General features: G+C 36.0%; 1 protein-coding gene across 2 annotated transcripts; it reads right to left on the bottom strand.

Annotated features, from left to right (window-relative positions):
• Positions 1-23: 23 nt before the first annotated feature.
• FAM199X (family with sequence similarity 199, X-linked) lies at positions 24-21,137 on the bottom strand. Of its 2 annotated transcripts, none has more exons than XM_017671678.3 (6): positions 20,865-21,137; positions 14,427-14,646; positions 4,777-4,926; positions 4,372-4,533; positions 3,062-3,328; positions 24-1,784 (listed from the first exon to the last, which is right to left on the bottom strand). In XM_017671678.3, exons 1-6 carry the CDS (start codon positions 21,059-21,061, stop codon positions 1,614-1,616), a joined length of 1,167 nt encoding a protein of 388 aa, XP_017527167.1. In that variant the 5' UTR covers positions 21,062-21,137; the 3' UTR covers positions 24-1,613. The 2 variants fall into 2 exon arrangements, with proteins under 2 accessions (XP_017527167.1, XP_017527169.1); XM_017671680.3 differs by having other exon boundaries at positions 3,191-3,328.
• Positions 21,138-21,883: the final 746 nt, after the last annotated feature.

Raw genomic sequence — 21,883 nt, 5'->3', positions numbered from 1 at the left:
TTCAGAAGGACCACTCCAACTGGTAACACATACATACTTTTATTTTAGTAAAATTTTTAAGTATGAATTCAGTAGTCTTCAAAATGTTACAACCATACCACAGGTATCAGCAAAGCTTCAATATGTCAATTTTTATCCTTAGTTTCAATTCTTTAACCTTCAAGGAACCAAAATGAAATCAAATTTTCAAAATCTATCATTACAAGAAAAGTGTAAGCCTTTTAATCAACTGATAATTAATAAGTCATTATTCTTAATGAATTGATATAAAAAGTAAAAAAAGAAGTAGAAATCCTAACAACCTCTCACCCTAAAGATTAAAAAAACAACTCCTCCTACAGAATTGATAACCTCCCAAAAACTACACAATAAAAAATTATCAGTCAGAAAGCAGCTTGATTGTCAGTAGTATCAGTTCCCATCTTTAACCCATGTGATTGTTTAAAGATGTGTGTTAGAAGGAATCACACTACTTCTAATGTTCACAACAAATTCTCCATGAAAACATTTAAAGAAACTCCATGATTTCACATTTAAAATTACAGCTCTATTAATAGCCAATAAGTTAAGTTCTTTTTCTATATCTCACTGCTCTATTTACTGAGATTTATAAAAAAGCTTAGAACTGTAAGTTTTCTTTAATTTTGAAGATTAGCCTGTTCACATGCCAGAAGCTATTACATCAATATTTAAAAATTAGAGCTGTGCTGGAAGTAAAATGACCTATCAAAAGAACTTGAGATAGTTTCTGCTTCTGAGACAGTTTCACAGCCTAGAATTTCAGAAAGCAGTAGAAAAGCAGAATTGGTCATTTTGCTTAATTGCTTTCTCTATTTGAGTATTAATCACCATAGCATCAAGTCTAAAATTCAGTTACTAGTAACATTATTTCCTCAGTAGTTATCACTTACAGAAGAGATTCCAAATTTACGTAAAGTGAAAAAAACAGATGTAAGCAAAGATATTAGGGCCCATTTTCATAACCTTTGAGTTAATAATGAATGAAAAATGACAGAACTAAATCTAACGAAGGCACTATTGTAAACAGCAACCCACACCCCACTCCCACAGCGATAAAGTAAGATTTTCATTAGGAATTGAGAATTATGCTATGGCCCTTTAGAAAAAGCAAATAAAGAAATTTTAACATAAAGAAGGAAATTTAACTATGACCTCTACACGTGTATGTGTACTGACATAACTACTTGTCAGCAGTACCTTGAAATCTTGTAAACTGTAAAAGTACTAGTCTTTGAAAAAAGCCCACTTAATAACTCTATAAAGTTTAAATAGCCAATACATTTACTTAATCAGTGGTTCTTAAAACTAGAGGGTGTAGCAAAATAACCTGGTGCTTGCTAAAACACAATGTTGGGCCCTTCCGCTAGGATTTCTGATTCACTACTCTGGGTTGGGGCTAATAGTATACATTTTTAACAAGTTCTCAGGTGATGCTGAAGCTGCTCATCTGGGGACCACCTGCTGAGAACCACTGACCTAAATTATTAATGATATATCAGTACAGCCCTAATCAAAAGTTTGGTCAAGATGCATGTAAACAAATAAGGAGAGAATACATTAATGTTTAAAGAACGCTGAAAAATTCACCCTTATTACATCAAAACATCTACATCTGCTTCATGGTCTTCCTCAGTCACTTTCAGGGACAGCACTTCTTCATTGAGGAAGAGCCCACTGAGCCTCTCCTTCCGAGCCTGCCTCTGCTCTTTCAGCTGCCTCTTGCGGAAGGCCTTCTGCTGTAACTTACGCTGCTTGGATCGCTTCTGTCAAAATAAAAATTTTTACATCAGTAAGGTTCAGTTCTGGCATATCCACTCCAAAGCATTTTATGGATAAAATTCTGTATTTTCAGAATTTTTAGAGATGTTCAAATTCCTTTGCAGTATGATCCCAGTTCCAGTAAGTGAGCCACTGGTTTAGACTTGAAAATGGTTCATGATTCTATTTTTATATGTATCTTCTGATAAGGGTTGAAACTTGATAATCTTGACTAGTTATGGATAACCTATCACTTCAAAGACTTTTTGTTTTATCAACTGAAGGTACACTGGTATTAGTGCAGAGTGAACATATAGTGGGCAACACTGAATACAAATGCAGAGAACATTGCCAAAATCTCTAATGCTTATGCTTATGCTTTGAAGGTATCTTTCATACAAAAGCACTAGCAATTCTACAATGGCTAGGAAAGAATCATGTTTTTTTCACAGTAGGCAAATACCATTTTAAAGCCCATGAAAAACCTAGTTAGTACTCTAGTCCTCAACACTGGTGAACTGATTCCAAAAGGAATGACCACATAGCCAGAGGAATTCCTTGGCAACAAATAAGGCTGGCTATGCTTCTGCTGCCCTGGTAAGAGCCAGGAATGGAGAAATCATTGTGTGTCTTCTAGTCAACACTGGGTTCCCTAAGAATTATAGAGAGACCCTTATCATCCTTAAATTGGCTCCAGACTGTTGCTACTGCAAGGAACTGAATTCCCCTGCCCAAGGATCTCAGAACCACGGAAACAATCTATGTACTCTTACACCTCCTATTTTTTATGTACTCAATAATATTGTAATTTTTTCAATTGTGAAAAGAGTAGAGAGAATTATAGAAAGCATTATTATATTTTTAAAAGAGCTAAGGACATTCAAGATTAAAACATGAAGAGAACATTTAATACACACAAAAGACATATAGGACATTCTTAGGAGCTATTAGACAGCAACATCAGCAACATAGTGAGATCCACTCACTAGTAGTTGCAGTTAATACTGAAACTCACTCATTATTTCCATCAATTTATCTACCTTAAAATAGACACAAAAATTAGATGAAATTTAACATGATATGGCTGTGGGTCAAAACAGTGTTTAAAAGCAGTCAGCCCAGAGGGATTTGTTCAACAGCAGAGCACCCTGCTTGTTCAATTAAAACCAGAACCTACATGCATCTTGAGAGCAGAATAATTTCAATTCTTCAAGAAATTTATGTGAAGGAGTATTACTCCTAATATTGAAAGGTAAAGTTTTGTATTGATTAGACGTTTTACTTTTGAATCCCGAATCCGCTCTGCCGCACTTGCAGACAAGTTGCTGTCACTGTGTGCTCGGCTCATGTTGGCACTGGAGTTTGAAGCAGAGTTTCCAACACTGGACCCACTGCTGCTTGCAGAACTGACCATGCTGGCACTGCTGCTGCTGGCACTGGCGCTGGCGCCACTCACTCCACTGGTGCTTGCACAACTAAAGTTGCTTCTCTTCCAGGCCTCTCTTGCAGGCCGTTGGCGAGAGCTATGCTCCTTGATATAGTTTCTGACCTTGGAACACACAGACAAAAACTGTTCAGTGTTGTTACTTGATGGAGAAAAGAATATTGTACTTAATTTTTAAAATTGTCAAAAGTGATACAGATGTACATAGGTAGAATGTAAAGACAAAAGAAACCTCTACATGTAGAAACAAGTACCAGAAAAATTGACAATGTTCAAAACTGTAGAATACATATTATGGAGTTAAATTTTAAAGGATATAAAATATAATCAGTAAATATAAGGCTACTGGCCTCCAGACTTCAGTACTGAAAGAAAATGAAACTCAAGAACAGAAATAATAAAATAAAATAGATCAAATTACGCAATTTTTAAAGGTCTCCACTTAAAGATGATTTAAGTAAGTTGCAATTATACCTAAGATTAGCGTGTTTCCTAAATTTTAGCCTAGTGGCCTGCTGTACCTGTCTTCAAATGTAAGTCATCAATTTACCATACTAAAGAAAAATGTGCTGGAATGCAAAAAATTATAGTATGATTGTTGAGAGAAATACTGAGATGAGAGATTTTCATAAACGATAAATATATAATTCTTAAAAAAAAACAAAAGTAGAACATAAGTATTCATTCAGCTATGTACTAGAGAAAAAGAGAACACCAAAGACTGTATTTGGAAGATACCAGAAATGTGTATTTCAGAATAGCAGAGGGAAAATTCATTGTTTTACTTTACTTAGGCTCAATAACTCCATAAGACTACTCAAGTTCCTTAGCTTAGATATTCACTCAAGTACAGCTCCCAATAATCAGTATTTGATTTGTCAATCAATCAACTGGTCTTTGTTGAGTTCAAATAAATCTATACTTCAGTGTAACCACCATTTTAGTGGTAAAATTAACTGTCAAAACCTACACAACTAAAGAGCAACTCCTAGATCCACACAATCCCAGAAAGACACTGCCAGGTCAGATCCCCATAAACCTCTTAAAACCACATGTTCTCAAATATTACCATAATTTTTTTCTAATACTACATTTCACAGCAGTGATTTTGACCTTAATTATTTATGTATTCACATAGGATTACATACCTGCTTCAGTTTTTCATCTGTGAGACAGTTAAGTTCAATAATAAACTCACTGTCTGTAGGAGAGATTTGAGCAGAAGGATCAATTATTTTAATAATATCAAGTTGCTCCCGAAGACCCATCTCAGTACTGACTTTACGACTCAGATACTCAATATATTCTACCTATGTAATGAAAAATTATAATAAACATGATCAATACCAAAACCACTGATCTCTTAGTGTCATTTATGTGTTTTAAATATCAGAAGCACGTAATATTATATTTGTTCCCTGCAAAACAGTTAAAGCTTAAATACAGATTTACTAAGCAATCCACATTTATGCAGTAGATTTAAATAGCCAATAAACTTAGCTTCAGAAATTCTCTACATATATGCTTTTAATTAAGAATGCTAAGATCTCTACCTGCTCATCATTTGTCATTGCACTCCAAGGAAGTTCATCTAAATTCTGGTGTTTGTTTTTCTTTTTAGTTAGCAGGCAAGGTGAACTTGGAATACTAGGTATGACATCAGAAAGCACATCACTCCCACTGGCAATGTCACTGCCTGGTAACTATAAAAATAAGAAGGAAATAGTAAAAGCAAAACTTCAAAAAAATAAATTTAAATACTACAACACATTTCATATTGATTAAAAATTACTTTATAATTTTTACAAGTACAGAATCAGAAGATATTAATTCGGATCCAGTTCTACCTTAGAGAAAGCAGCAGCATCAACATTTTCTTTTTAATATAGTCACTTACTTGATGAGTGAGATTTTCCAAAGGCTTAAAATCGTACTCAAGACTTGTTAAAATGCTAACTTAAGAGCCTATGGTCATTAAGGTTTTTAATTCGCAATGTGAATGTGGGCTAGGGCTCTCACATAGCATTATAAGGAGCCAGTGCTTATCTCAGGAGACCTGAGTGATCTGCCACTACCTGGCTCTCTGCCCAACATACTACCAGTATAAAGACAAATGGCCCTTGTCCTCAAGTCTGTATTAACATCATTGAGACAATTAAGATAATTTAAAATATGCTATTTATATAAAGCAAAACACTTTAAAGACCAGAAGTATTAAAAAAGTTATAAAAAAATGGTACGAGACAACACTTAGATGAGAGAAATGCAAGCAAGCTTAATACACAGAAAACCAAATCAGTTTAAAGAGGAACAGCAAAAATACATGCTATAATTTTATACTGCCTATTAAAAACCAGTTAAAATGGACTTAAATTTTTAATAGCTTTACTGAGTTATAACTGATACACAAAGAACTGTACATATTTAATTATACAATTTTATAACTTTAGACATATGCATATACCCATGAAACCATTATCACAATCAAGGTAATAAACATAGCCATCACTTCCAAAAGTCAGAATGGATTTAATTTTAAATAAATAAGTCACTCAACAAAAGGTAAAATATTTTCTTCTACAAGGAGTATACAACAATTTTCAAAGACAATGATTTCATTCTTACAAGGTAAAAAACAGCACCTTTTTGCTGTTGTTTGGTTCTTCAAGCTTTGCAAATTATATCTGAACTCTGGATGATTACTGGGCTTTGAAGTTACCAGAGAAGTTACTTTAGCCATGAAGACTATTGCAGTCACAAGTATTACTGCATCCACAGGCACCATAATTGGTACAGGGGGGTTCCAAGGAGTGTAAGTCACAGTCATTACACAAGAACTTTATACTCTACTTGGGAAGATAATACAATTAACTCAAACACCAAAAATACAACATAGCTTACGACAAATGCTAGGTTTTAAATGAGAGGTCATCAATAATAATATCTACCAGTGAGTTGAAGCTGCAGGAACAGAGCTTAAAAGAGCTACAAGGGGGCAGGCATTGGGGAGTCAGTCACCTAGAAGAGATAAGTGAAGCCACAAAAATGGGGCTGATCACTGTGCAAGGTGACCATGAAATTTCCACTTTGACAGTCATTGGTAAAATGACCACTTTGACAGTCATTGGTGAAATGAAGTGCGTAAGTGACTTCCAACAATTTGTATGAATTCCTTTAAAATCGCATTAGCTAACACTGCTTGGATTATTCACTCTTAGCCCTCATGTTATCTAGTTGCTGACATGAAAGGATGATTGCTGAATGCACACATGAAGGCCATCTCTTTTTCAGCCTTTAATGTCAAGAAAATATGATTTTCTTTCTTCCCTTTTGAAAGACAGTATTACTACATTAAAGATCTTCCTAGGGTTCCTAAAACAAAATGAAACAGTCCTTATCAGATGAAAGACCTTCCCTACTTCAAGCTCCTTTGATAAGTTAGGTAGAGAAAGGAACTCTCGAAAATTAAGGAAATTTTTCATCTAAATCTTTAGCAAAAATTTCTAGGTGTCAGACTATATGTTAAGCACTTAACTTTATGCCTTTAATTCTGTGTATGTGCTTCTTTGGGTTGTAAAAGAAAAAGGCAATTAATTAGTGGTTTTCTGGCCATTTTTTTTCAGGTGGAACTAGAAAGACCCTCAACAGAATTCAAATCTCAGCTCCACTGCTCACTAACCATGTGATCTTGTGGAGGTTAGTTTACTTCTTTGAGCCTCAGAGTCATCAGTAAGTTATGGTTAGTGCCATCCATCTCAAAGGTTTGAGAGGTTTAAATGAGGTAATATGACGGGCATATAGATGACACTCAATAAATAGATGCATTTTCCTTTTTCCATCTCTTGCCATGGTTTTGTAACCTTAAAAAATATAGCATAGACCCTTAGAGAATGCCACATGTTGCTAAAGTGGCTAGGTAATGCTTCACAAGGTGGTCTCTCAGAATGACAAAATGGGGAAAAGGAAAAGGCATTCAGGTAAGCAGAACAATTTAATAAAACAATAATGAACAAAAAGACACAGGACGAGGTTAATCAGTGTAGATGTCTGAAAGCTCAACAGACAAATGTGAATATAGAATATGTAGAAGTATGCCAATAACATTTTCTACATAGAAGGAACTTGATGAAACTGGTCTGGAGGGACGATGAATTAAAAAGCAGTATGGAGATAAATAGAGTGAGGAAAGATTGGAATTAGACAGCATGCTCTTCTTTGATCTAGGCATGGACTGACATAAGCAAAAATGGGAAGAAAAATGGCAACAGATAGGGAAATATCTGAATGAAACACAATTTATAAGACTGATAACTGAATGGATAACGATAATAGTCAGATGACCACATGTTGAGACCAAAAGAAAACTGGCAACATTTCAGTCATACATCCTTATCAAGGGTGATGCACTTAGAGACCTCAATTTTTACAGCAAGGGACCTGAAGTAACATTAACTATCTTACAGTCTAAAACTTTCATTTTACAAATAAGGTAAAACAATGCCCATGGAGGGTCATACAGTTGGTTATGGCAGTATCCAAAGTTGGACACAAGTCCTGTGCTTTTGACCATGCCAGGCCATCTTGTCTTGCAGGTAGTTTGGAATGAGACAAGAATGCAATCTGGAATCTGTAGTTTGTAGTGATAATGAAAGAAGTACAAGTGTCCTTTGAAATGCCAATAGTCATTTTCACTGCACCGTAAAATGTGTCACAAAGCAGTATAGTTTTTTCCCATGGAAATACTGTAATTATAAGTTGCATTACTGATCAAGGACTCAGCATCCAATAATAGCTTAGCATTAAATAATAAGGTCATCCAAGTGGAAATGTCAAGTAGTCAACTGGAGATATAGGATTAGAGCTGCAGCTGTACATCAGAATCAATTGTATGGGTTCCTATATTAGACTGGCAATTTTTCATTTTATAACTGATAATATATTTCAAGATAAAAATGTTTAATAACTCTCATTCCCTATTTTTCAGAGATAATATTTGGTATATTTATATTATAACCAGTAATTGTGACAAGTAGGGAGAATTAAATCAAATCTCTGCTGTATTTTCTGCACTATGCAGTAAAATTTTATGAGTAAGCTCATTTCTGTAACAGCTGATGTGTAATTTCAAACTGCACCTCTAGGTTTCAAGTGTGACAGCTGAATTACTTTTTAATTTTCTATGCTTTCCAACTCAACAGCAAAATAATTTCTCAATCTTTAAGACTAGTCAAATATATATTTCATAATAAAAGGATTGCAAACAGTGAAAATTATCAGCAAAGCAAAATGCTTTGATGCTACTTAAAATGCTAAGATGCTTGGGGTGGATTAATGATTGTGTATTGAGCATTGACTCCCCTATACAGAATTTTATTGTTCTTAACAACCATTTGATCAATAAATATGAGAGATGCCCTCTCAAAACAAAAAAAAAACAGAAAAAAAAATGCTAAGATGTTATTTCATTCTGAAATTAACATCCTGCCTTTTCAGGTACTTAGTATTTTTCATCTCAAAGAATCTATGAATAGTCTATATTTACTTTAGTAGTAACTGAAACATTTGTTAAAAAGAAGGATTTAAACAGATGTGGTTTTTAATCACAAAAAAGGTAATACAAATTTTAAATTATAGTCATGATTTTTTTATGTTCTTTTTTTTTGAGAGGGTATCTCTCATATTTATTGATCATATGGTTGTTAACAACAATAAAATTCTGTATAGGGGACTCAATGCACAGTCATTAATCAACCCCAAGCCAAATTCTCAACAGTCTCCAATCTTCTGAAGCATAATGAACAAGTTTTTACATGGTGAACAAGTTCTTACATGGTGAACAGTGCAAGGGCATTCATCACAGAAACTTTCGGTTTTGATCACATATCATGAACTATAAACAATCTGGTCAATTATGATTATTTGTTTGATTTTTATACTTGATTTATAAGTGAATCCCACATTTCTCCCTTATTATTATTATTATTATTTTTAATAAAGTGCTGAAGTGGTAGGTAGATGCAAGATAAAGGTAGAAAACATAGTTTAGTGCTGTAAGAGGGCAAATGTAGATGATCAGGTGTGTGCCTATAGACTAAGTATTAATCCAAGCTAGACAAGGGCAACAAAACATCCACGGATGAAGAAGATTTCTCTCAAAACAGGGGGGGGGGTGTGAGGTTCTAAGCCTCACCTCTGTTGATCCCCAATTTCTCATCTGATGGCCCCCCTGCGACTGTGCCTGTCTTAGGTTGTTCCTCCCTTGAGGAATCTTACCCGTCTCTGGCTAACCAGTCATCTTCCGGGGCCATACAGGGAAATGTAAAGTTGGTAAGTGAGAGAGAAGCAATATTGTTTGAAAAGGTTAGCCTTTTACTTCTTTGCAGATTTATGCCCTGTGGCTTCTATGCCCAGCATTTGTCTTGAGGTATCTTTACCACTTGGAAGAATTATGATACTCGGTAATTTAGATATGAGGCACGAATTCTACTTAGAGGTTGTTATAGTCAATGATTTTTAGTATATATTAATCCTAAGACATAATTTATAATTACCTTCTTGGATGATTTACTGCTCATCATTACAAGGTTCCACAAAGATAAGAGAGCATTTTAAAGCTTTCAGCATATTTAAACAGCAAATATCCATGGTAACAAAGCACCCACACTCTAATTTCAGAAGTGAGAAAACACATTACTAAAGCAGGCCTTATTTTTGTTTCAATGTTGTAGTCAGTGATGTACATTAACAGTGAATGGTAGGGTAGTTTTCCACTCTTAACTACTCACGAAATGAGTGAAAAAGTCAGCAATCAAGACTTTTTAAAAGGCCGCCACTTTGCAACACTATTGATGATAACAACTCTAAATCACATGAAATAAGCAGAAAAAACATTCCTCAGAATTATCAGGACTCCATCTCATCACATTTTATTAAAAATCCTTGTAGTTCTGCTTTTAAATACAATGTGCGAACTTCAAAAAATGAAGCACTGAAGAAAAAAAATTACCCACACAAAGATGCTCACTGCTGTGTTAATCTATAATAGAAAAAAATTGAAACAGATGGAAACAGGGGAATGGTTTCACAAGTTCTAGCACATCTAGTACCAGGAATATTATGTAGTCACTGAAAGAGTCATGAAAATCATGAAAAAGTTTGTATGTTAAATGAGAAAATATTATTACAGTATTTTATCCAGAAGAAAAGGGAACACTTCATAACGCATTCTATGAAGCCAAAATGACACCAAACCATTGCAAAGAAAGAAAACTACAGACAAATAATACCCCTTATTAATACAGATGCAAAAAGATCCTCAACAAAATCCTAGCAAAACCAAATCCAGGAGCATATTAAAAGGAATATCTATCATGACCAATGAGGATTTATTCCAGAAATGCAAGGGTGGGCCAATAAACAAAAATCTACCAGTATAGTACATCATACTAACAGAACGAAGGAAAGAACCTGCATGATCATCTCAATAGATACAGAAAAAGCATTTTGACAGAATTTAATACCCTTTCAGATAAAAACACTGAACAAACCAGGAATGGAGGGAAAGTTCCTCAATATGATAAAAGGCATTTATGGTAAACCTACAGCTAACATTACTCTTAATGGTGAGAGCCTGAAAGCATCTCCACTGCGATCAGGAAAAAGACAAGGATGCCTGCTTTCGCCATTTCTATTCAACATTGTACTGGAGATCTAGCCAAGACAATTAAGGAAGAGGCAAAAAAAGCTACCCAGATTGGAACATGAGTAGGAAAACTATCTCTATTCACAGGTGACATAATCTTAAACACAGAAAACCCTAAAGAATCCACACAGAAAAAAATAAAACTAACAAATGAATTTAGTGGCAGGATATAAAATCAATATACAAAGATCACTTGTATTTCTATACACTAGCAATGAACAATCCAAAAATGACATTAAGAAAACAACTCCATTTACAACACTAACAAAAGAATAAAATATTTAGGAATAAACTGAACCAAGGAAATACAAAACTTGGACACTGAAAGCTAGAAAACATCATTTAAAGATATTAAAGATACCTAAATACACTCCATTCTATATTCATGGGCTGGCATATTTAATAGAAATACTGTTATGATGGCAATACGCGTCAAATGGATCTACAGATTCAATGTATTCCCTGTTAAAATTCCAACTGCCCTTTTTGCATAAATGGACAACCTGATCCTAAAATTCATATGGAATTGCAAAAGGGACCCCCAAGTAGCTAAAACAATCTTGATAAAGAATAACAAAGTGGGAGAACTCACACTTCCTGATTTCAAACATTACTAGAAGCCAGAGTAATTAAAACAGTGTGGTACTGGCATAAGGATAGACATATAATATCAATGCAATAGAATTAAGAACTAAAACCATATACATCTATGACCAATTCATTTCCATAAGGGTATGAAGATCACTTGATCAATAAAGAATATAGTCTTTTCAACAAATGGTGCCAGAACAACTGGGTATCTATATGCAAAAGAATGAATTTGAACCCCATGTTATACCACATACAAAAATAACTCAAAATGATCAAAGCTCTAAATGTAAAGAAAACTCTAAAACTCTGAGAAGAAAACAAATGAAAATCTGCATGACCTTGGATTAAGTAATGATTTTTTAAAATATGATATTGTAAATAGAGCATCCAAAGAAAAATAAACTGGACTTCACTAACAATTAAAAACTTTAGTGTGTCAAAGTATACTACCAAGTGAAAAGACAAACTACAGAATGGGAAACATTTTTTTGCAAATTTGTATATAATAAGGGTCTCATAGCCATAATGTAAAAAACTTACCAATTCAACAATGAGACAAATAACACAATTTAAAAATGGGCACAGGATTTGAAGACATTTTTCCAAAGAAGATGTACAAATGACCAATAAGCATATGAAAACATGTTCAGCATCATTAGTTGTTAACAAATGCAAATCAAAACCACTTTACATGCAGCAGGATGGCTATAATAAAAGAGAGACAGTATCAAGTGTTGTGAAGGATATGGAGATATTGGAACTTTCATATATTGCTGGTGGGAATGTAAATGGTATAGCCACTTTGGAAATAAGTTAAACATAAAGTTATCACATAACTTGGAGATTCCACTCCTAAGTATGTACTGAAGAGAATTGGAAATACACATCCATATGAAAACTTGTACTTGCATGTTCATAGCAGTATTATTCATTACAGCCCTAAAGGTGAAGCCATCTATCAGATGATTAATGGGTAAACAAAATGTGATATATCCATATAATGGAATATTCAGCCTTAGAAAGGAATTGTTATGGATTGAGTGTTTGTGTCCTCCCTCAAATTCTTCTCAAAGCCCTAATCTCCAAAGCATGATATCTGAGGGTGGGGCTTTGGGAGGTAATTTCATTTATATAAGGTCATAAAGATAGTACATCTATGACAGGGTTAGTCACTTTATAAAGGGATGAAGATCACAGTTCGTTCTCTCTCGCTCTCCCACTTCAATGTGAAGATAAAAGGAAGCTGCCTAAAAACCAGAGAGGGTCCTACCAAAACCTTATCATGATGGCATTCTGATCTTAGACTTTCAGCCTCCTGAAATATGAGAAATAAATGTCATTTAAACCAACCAGTCTATGGTATTATAGCAGCCTGAGCTAAGAGAAATGAAGTATTGTTACATACTACAACATGGTTCAACCTTGAAAACATTATGCTAAGTGAAAGAAGCCAGACAGAAAAAGACACATATTAAATGAGAACATTTATATGTCCAGAAAAGCAAAACCATAGAGAAAGTAAATTAGTTGTTACTAGGTGATGGGAGCAGGAAGGTACTGGGACTCACAGGTATAGGTTTCATTTTGGAATGATGGAAATATCCTGGAATTAGTGATGGCAGCACAACATTGTGAATATAATAAAAGTCACTGAATTATACACTTTTAAATTATTTAAACAATAATTTTATCTCAATTTTTAAGTTACAGAAGTTTTCAGTTTTCATCCAAATCATATTTACAACTACATATAAAACAGAAGCATTTTAAGTATATAAAAAATATAAAAACAGAAGGGTTGTAGATTATTTTTCTTCTTTAAAATTCTTTATTTTCAGTGCAGTGTATTTGTAACAAAAAAAATGAAACCAATCTAAATATCCATTATCACGGAACTGATAAAACAAATTATGATACAGCTATCAAAAAGAATGAGATATATTATTCAAAACAAAAAGCAAAGGGCCAGTGAAGTATGATACCATTGATGTGTGTCTTTAAAATAATGCTGTGCAAACATACTTGCAACTCTACAAATTCTTAACAGTAGTAACCAGTCAGGTGGGACTTGGAGGCTTATTTTTAATTTAAGCCATTCTGTATTATTTAATATTTTAATAAAAAGTTTTTCAAAATAAAATAAAAAATTGTTTCTCTTTTGGAATACAACTTCAGGTATTTAGATGGCTTTCAAACATAGTAGGCACTCAAGCATCTGTTGAATATAACATTTGCTGTATGTAAAGAAAGCTTCTTCAAATGTTACTGTCTTTTACAGTCAGAAAACAGATGTTGCAATAACATGATGGGTGTTTTCTGATAGAATGCACTCATTACAAGGCAGCATTTCCAAACAACTTGCCATGAAGCCATTTTACATGGTTTATGTGCCACAAGAAAAAACATTACCAGGAGAAAAACATCTCTACATATGATGAGAATACAAAATGAAATTATATTATATTTCTGATAGAACAAAAAATTGTGTATTTATGATAATAGTGGTTTGTGATCTTAGATATATAATGTGATCCTGATGTAAGGATATTGTGCCTGGAAGGGCACAAAGGCTATTTATTATGATGTAGGAAGTGTAAATTTGCTTGGATTCATGCACAGAAAAGTACTGATGATATATAATAATGGGAACATTGTTTATGTACTAAACTACATAAAAATCTACAAAAGGTTACCTATAGCATAAGAAACCTAAAAGGTACATGAGTAAAATAAAAATAAAGGATACATATTACATTGAATTCTTGATGTTGTTAGAGAATTTCGAGGACTGGATAAACACTGGAGAAATTTACTTTGTGACAGAGATGAAAATATCAAAAGTGAAATTCATACTTCTACTTACAGGGTAATGATGACTATAAGAAATAAAAAATAAAAAAAAAAACCTACCTGCCATTCAAACTCACTATCTGACCAATCCCAGTATGTGCTAATAGAAGAAGAGACATCACTGCAGACACTCCCTTCAGGGAATAAATCAAAGGAAGTAAAGTCTTGATCATCTAACAGGGAATAGCAATCATCTTGATCTCCAACAGAAACTGATGAAAACAGCTCCTCACTGCACTCTGAGCTGGCAACACTTGTTCCACAAGAAGTTAAGTTCCACCTTAAAAAATACAACACAAAAGAAATCACAATAGGAATTAGAGAATCCACACAATTTAAAAATATTACGAGGATACATTTATGACATTTATGGGGAATGTGAGTGTATTTTTAGGTATGATAATGACAGTGTGATTATTTTCAAAAGAGCCATCTTTTAAGCTTGTATATTAAAATAGTCATGAATATGTCTGGAATTTGTCTCAAAATAAGGAAGGAGTTGAGGAATGAGTAGGGATATAGATAAAATATGTGAATAACTAACTGTTGGAGCTGGGTATATGGGGTTCATTACACTATTCTATTTTTGTATCTGAAAATTTTTATGATACTGTAAAAGAAAAATGTATTTCAACGAGGAATAAAGTAAAACCTTCTTCCATAAACAAAACATACAGCATAGTGGTTATTAGTAAGCTCTGGAGTCAGACTGAGTTCATATTCTTGCTCTGTCGCTTGCTGTTTGATCTTGAGCAAAACACACCCTCTCCAAGCTTGTGTCCTCACCATTAAAATGCAGTTATTGTAAAGATTACATAAGAATGTTTACAAAGAACTTAGTAGACATAAAAAGTGCTCAATATCTGGCAGCTATTACTTTTATTAAAGGAACAGGGTAGCCATTGCCAGGCAGAGAAAAGTACCAATAAAGTACACAGGTAGAAGTTCAAAAACGGTTGTCTTATATTTAAATAACTTTTGCACATCAATGTTATAAAGGATCATTGCAAAGATGCTGGAATAAGAAAGGAATGATAAAGAAGACAATGACTAGAAGACTAAAGTGACTTAAGAAGTAATTTCGTTCCCCAGTGATAACTAATCCACAATATTTTGATTTTTTCCTACATGCATTTTTTTTACAGAATCAGCATTCTGAATATATGTATTTTTGTATCCTTTTTTTCCCATGTGACATATATTGAACATTTCCCCAAATATATCAGCTGAAAACAATTTCATACCTATATAATAATCCATTGGTTAAATGTGTAATTTATTTAACCTTTTTCCATCAATAATAGGTACCTAGGCTGTTTCCAATTTTTTTTGCATTACAAATAATACTGAGATGACCTGCTGCTGTTTAATCTTATTTTATTTATAATTTTGTTTATAATTATTTATCCAAATATAGAAACTCTCAATATGGATTACTTGAAAGGAGAGTACCTAGTCAAAAGAATATGAACTCTTCTAAGGGTCATGGTATACTTAGTCAAATACCTTTCTGAAAGGCTGTACCAATTCATACTCCTCAAAGCAGTATATTAAAAGTGCTCATTTCATTACAACCTTAACAGCACTGGAATTATCATTTAAAAAATGTTTACCTGATAGGGGAGAAACATTTTTATATCAACTTTTAATTCTTTGATTATTGGCAAGATCAAAATTTTAAGTATTTATTAGCTAATTTATATAGAGTTTTCCTATGTTTCAATATTATTGATTTTCTAAGACTTCTTTAGCATTAATGATATTAAAGCATTTGTATTATTTGTTACAAGGTTATATATTTTTTCCTTTTTTGTCATGAAATCTACAAATCTGTTTTCTTTAGTAAATTTCCACTAATTTATACTGTTAAGGAGATCATCTTCATTGCTTTGGCAGGAGCCTAGGAAATTAATCCTTAAGATAATGATTTAGTATATCCGATACTAATAAGGTACTTACTGAAATGACTTCCTGAAAAAAAGCCTGTTACCTATTATTAGGTTGCTTCTCATCCTTTATCAAATCCAGTTTTTTCTTATTTCATTTTTTAATTTCCCCTCTTATTTTGTATGGCTAACCTTAATTCCAAAGTTCTTGATTTACAAAATTTGGGCAACCTGACAATTTTATGGCACCTTTTTCTTTGAGCTAAAGATAGAGTACTTTAAAGCACTGAAACACATACACAGGCACACACACTTTAAATCATCATATAATGTTTAGTAAATATAAAAGTAGATGTCAACAAACTTTAATCTAAAAATCTAAAATTCACCTAAGAATCCTAGAATACTTTGTAATATTGCCTAGTTTCATCAACTTGCTAAGTTGGCAGCCTCCTCATTTTTAAAAAAATCAACAGACCTAGTAAAATTAACCAAATTGCCCAAGTCATGCATTAAGGCAATATAAAAGTTGTGAATGGAGTCACAAATTCTGTCCCAAATACAGTAAACCATATCTACATTGTGTCCTGGGAAAATTCTTTCTCTTGTGTCTTCAAATTGCACATGACTTTTTTTTAAACGTTTATTCATTCACCCACTCAACAAATATTTAGTCAGCATCTTCTATGTGACAAGTACTGTGCTATGTGCCAGGAAAAGCTGTTAGATAATTGTTTTTAACGAAAATTTCTTTTCAGCTTGCAAAAATTTGGTAGAAACGTGTTTCTCTCCATGAGTAATAATGACTTTCCTTAAAAAAAAACTATGCTGTGTTAAATGATGTAATGATTAGATCACTGACAAGGAAGTCCGATATATGCTTGATTTTGTACTCTTACTTTAGGGCAAAATCAGTATCTTTCTCACATTTTCCAGATCCATGACTTTTTAACAGATGTTACAGGGTTCTGGGTATTCTAAAAGGCCTTTGCTCTTTTTTTTTTTTAATTAATGGTGGCAAGGAAACTGGATTCATACTTGAAACAAATCATTTACTAAACAGCAAAATAGTGCTTCATATGAGTAGAGATTTTTTAAATTATAGCATCTTCTTACTTGCAAATATTATTTTTATTGTTATTTAAAGGCAGTGTAGATAAAAACAAGGTACATTTACCAACTGCTGGTTGGAGCATTAAATCAGCCTAATCCTGTAAAGCAATTTGGTGTGTGTATTATATATATCTTGGTTAATGATGATTGAAAATATAGCCATAAGTCCAGTAAATGAGCAGGAACAAAACTGCATCATCATAAAGGCCCTTATCAATGTCATTACTTAAAGAATCTCCATAGTTTTCTTATTAGGTAACAAGGAGGAAGCAAAATAAAGGTAAATCAAGTATCTTAACAACTGACAAACCTTCTACTTTCAATGAAATTTGTTTGGTAATGACTAAATCCAAAGCAGAATGTCAGCACTCAACTACTCAAATATGATTTTTGGAATGTTGCTTGAATTGATCAATAACATGATGTGAAGAAAAAAAAACATACAATTCCAAAATTAAAAAGAACTCTCTAAACTAAACTTTGCCCACATACATGACTTAGTGGTTTGCTTCTCCCTGTAAAGAAATGACTGGAAGCATATGGTCCTCTCAAATGGCATCCTGAGGAGAGGTAAGAAGGCAGAAAGTTCCAGGAGAAAAGATTGAAAAAGAAAGGTAACTAGGGCAGAAACATCATCTGCTATAGTTTGCTAATTCGGCTTCCCCTAATCTCTGCTGAAAAGGGTACAGAGCAAGATACATTACACCTCCTACTGTTATTCCATGTCTCCTGAAAAGTAGGGTAGGAGAGGGAGGTTTCTTTTTGGTATCATTAATCTACAATTACATGAGGAACATTATGTTTACTAGACTCCCCCCATCACCAAGTTCCCCCCACATAACCCATTGCAGTCACTGTCCATCAGCGTAGTAAGATGCTGTAGAATCACTACCTATCTTCTCCGTGCTCTACAGCCTTCCCCGTGCCCCCACACACATTATGCATGCTAATCATAACGCTCCCTTTCTTTTTCCACCCCCTATCCCTCCCTTCCCACCCATCCTCTCTGGTCCCTTTCCTTTTGGTAACTGTTAGTCCATTCTTGGGTTCTGTGAGTCTGCTGCTGTTTTGCTCCTTCGGTTTTTTTTTTTTCTTTGTTCTTATACTCCACAGATGAGTGAAATCATGTGGTCCTTGTCTTTCTCCACCTGGCTTATTTCACTGAGCATAATACCCTCTAGCTCCATCCATGTTGTTGCAAATGGTAGGATTTGTTTTCTTCTTATGGCTGAATAATATTCCATTGTGTACATGTACCACATCTTCTTTATCCATTCATATACTGATGGACACTTAGGGAGAGGGAGATTTTAAAATGCAGTAGTAACTAGCAAAAATAATGTGTGACTTGGAAAAACAGGGTGAACAGGAAACCTTCCCCTCTTACTTCACTGTCCCATTCTGGAAAACAACCTTTACCTTACCGCAATCTCTAAGAAAAGGGGTAGAAAATCCCAAGATAAAAATGGGGAGGAGGGGATAGAGAAAACAAGCTTTAAAAAATGTATTATTCTCCTTGCTTCACTCCACAACACCCCACCTGTTTTGGCAGTGCTTACTCTCCTCAGCCCCTCTCCCCATTCCCTTTCCCTCATCAGAGTCAGCTAATTCTGAAATATTTAACTTTGCTGTGTATGAGTTGCTCCAGTGATATAAAACTTAAATATCAAATATTTGCAAAAGGATTCTTTTTATATCATTTTCCAAAGTAAACAATCTGAAGCACACTGGATTTCATAAATAAGTTACATTCATGATATAGTCATGCTATGGGCCATAGAGGTTTCTGTGAGTTAGTCTAAGAAACTGTAACAACCATTTATAACACTGGAGTCGTTAGTTCTGGTCCAAGTTTCACCACTAGTTCTAAAGAAGTAACTCTGGCTTTGCCTAACTCCAGTTTTATGACCTTGAACTCAGTCTTTCCTCTAGGCCTCTGTTTTCTTATTTTTGCAGTGAGGATTTGGAATAGTTGTAAGAAATTTACTACCACTTCCTTTTCAAATGTGTTATACTGATGTTCTGTATGATTGTTTAACTATTAACACTTTGCTTCCAGACTGTACCTTTTTTTTTCAGGTAACAATCATGCTTTATACCTTCCTGTACCCAGTAAAAGCTCAGTAAATCTGGAAACTGATTTACGAGGAGGGGGGAGGAGACATGCAACATACATTAAAATCAGTAAGGATTTGTTCATGCTCATATTGTAAACTGGATCACAAATCAGAACTAGACTCCAGGATTTTCCATAGCTGAAACCTTTTCCTCCTCCCTTATTCCTCACATGCCCCCCAGCCTTTTTATGTTTGTGTATGGGTGTAATAACCACCTATGTTAAAGGTTCAGGGCTATGTGTAAAATATCTTCAAATGCCCCATATTTGGTATAACACTTATATGATTAATAAGAGAATTTTCCAGAACACTCTACCTTCCAATAAAACCAGTCAGGGGATGCACCGTCTGCATAAATTTGTTTAAGCAAGCCCATCCTAAGCCTGGCTCCATTCATCCACTGGGAGAGCAAACCAAGACATATCCACCATAAAGGAACCTTCCAGATTTAAGCTTATATATGTTGGCAAGGCCTGAAGCGCTAAGGCAAAAAGTTCATAAAGGAGAGGAAAAAAAAGAAGAACCGTCTAGTTTCCTACAGCTTCACTAAAAAATGGGAGGGGAAGGGTGGAAGTGGAAATAGGGCTGTGAAATTGTTTAAAAGCTGGTAAAAGGAAGATTCTAGCTTAAAAGTGCCACCGTTCAACAAAACAGGAGCAGACTCACAGAACCCAAGAATGGACTAACAGTTACCAAAGGGAAAGGGACTAGAGAGGGTAGGTGGGAAGGGAGGGATAAGGGGAATAAGGGGCATTACGATCAGCACACATAATTTAGGTGGGGGCACAGGGAAGGCAGTATAGCAAAGAGAAGACAAGTAGTGACTCCATAGCATCTTACTATGCTGATGGACAGTGACTGTAATGGGGTATATGGTGGGGACCTGATAGTGGGGGAAATCCAGTACCCACAATGTAGCTCATGTGATTGCATATTAATGATACCCAAATAAAAAAAGTGCCACCTTTCAAAAGATCTAAGGATTGATTTTGAGCCATCCGAAATCCACTTTACAGCGTAGCAGAAATGGAAAGGGTTAAACTTTTGCGGGTGGATGGAAATGGGGAAGCATCTCAAAATCAAGCGGCGGGGGGTTGGGATTCGAAGAATACAGATGGGCGAGAGGGGGAAGAGAGGAGCCGCTATAGTCGTAAGATGAATGGGGAAAAGTGGGAGAGAAATGCCTACCAAAAGGAAAACCGGAATGCAGAAGTGAAAATAGGGAGGGGGAGAGGGAAGAAGACAGGGAACGCGTTCTAGTCCATGAAAAGTGGGGGAGTAGGGATCCGAGGCGGGAAGTCAGGCCCAGAGGCCACCCAGCGTTCTCCAGCTTGAGGTAGAGGTGAGGGCAATCCGCCCCTACCCTCAGCGGCGGTTCGTACCTGTTGGTGTGGAAGCGGTGGAGCGGGTCCGTGCGATGGCAAGAGGACAGCTGGCAGCCAAAGTCGCTGATGTCCAGACAGCCCGGCTCCTCGCTCGGACAGGTACCCACCCCGCGAGGGGGTCCCAGAAGCGGAAAGGGTTCCTCGGGGGTTAGAAACTTCTCGTACGAAATGGTGGCCGACGCCTCGTCGGACATGGTTGGAGATGGCCTGGTCCGGGCTCTCTCCGGCCCGGGGCTGCTCCCGCGCCCGCCCCTGCCCCTGCCCCCCCACTCTAACCTGTCTGCGGTCCCCGCCGCGCCGGGGTGTGCCCACCGCAGCTCACTCCAGGCTGAGTGCCGTGACCCGCCGCCGCCTGGGGAGTGCCAGGCCGCGCGAAGAGGCTGCTCCGGGCCACACCGGCCAGCCGGCCACCCAGTTAGCCCCTCACTGGCCTCTGCAAGCGCCTCAGTTGTCGCCGCCGCCGCTGCCCAGCCCAGCCCAGCTCAGTCAGCGTAGCGCCGCCGCTGCCGCCGCCACCGCTGCCCGCCCCGCCCCCAGGGCTCGCGGCTCGCTACTGCCGCAGTCCGCCCGGCGGGCTGCTGGAAGCCGCTCCCTATGCCCCCTGCTGGAGCGGAGGAGAAACTGAACCTTCGCGCGCCCGCCCCGCCTTCCCTGCGCTGAATCAGATTCCAGGCGCCGGGAGGGCCCGGCGCTTCAAGCCAACAGCCCCAGCTTTCTCACTCGCGGCTGATGACTAAGCAGCCAGCGGCATCCCTGAGAAAAGGGACTTGGCCAATGTGACACTGCGACCGTGAGAAAAGATCTAGATGTCCTGGTTCCAAGCACACTCGACCATCATGTCCCAATTCAACAAGTGTTTATTGAGCTCCTGAAGTGTGTGTAAACGAGCACTGTGAAATGAGCTGTACAAAAAATGCTTTAAGAGGGGAAAAGCTCCTAACTCACGCTTGATCACCTAACCCCAAGAACTTTATGCAACAGCCACCAGACTACTCAGAGCTGCTGGACACGTAGTT

This window comes from Manis javanica, chromosome X, assembly GCF_040802235.1.
Source record: "Manis javanica isolate MJ-LG chromosome X, MJ_LKY, whole genome shotgun sequence".
NCBI classification, from domain to species: domain Eukaryota; kingdom Metazoa; phylum Chordata; class Mammalia; order Pholidota; family Manidae; genus Manis; species Manis javanica.
The sequence above is the reverse complement of the archived record's forward strand: the minus strand, read 5'-3'. Positions and strand labels throughout refer to the sequence as shown.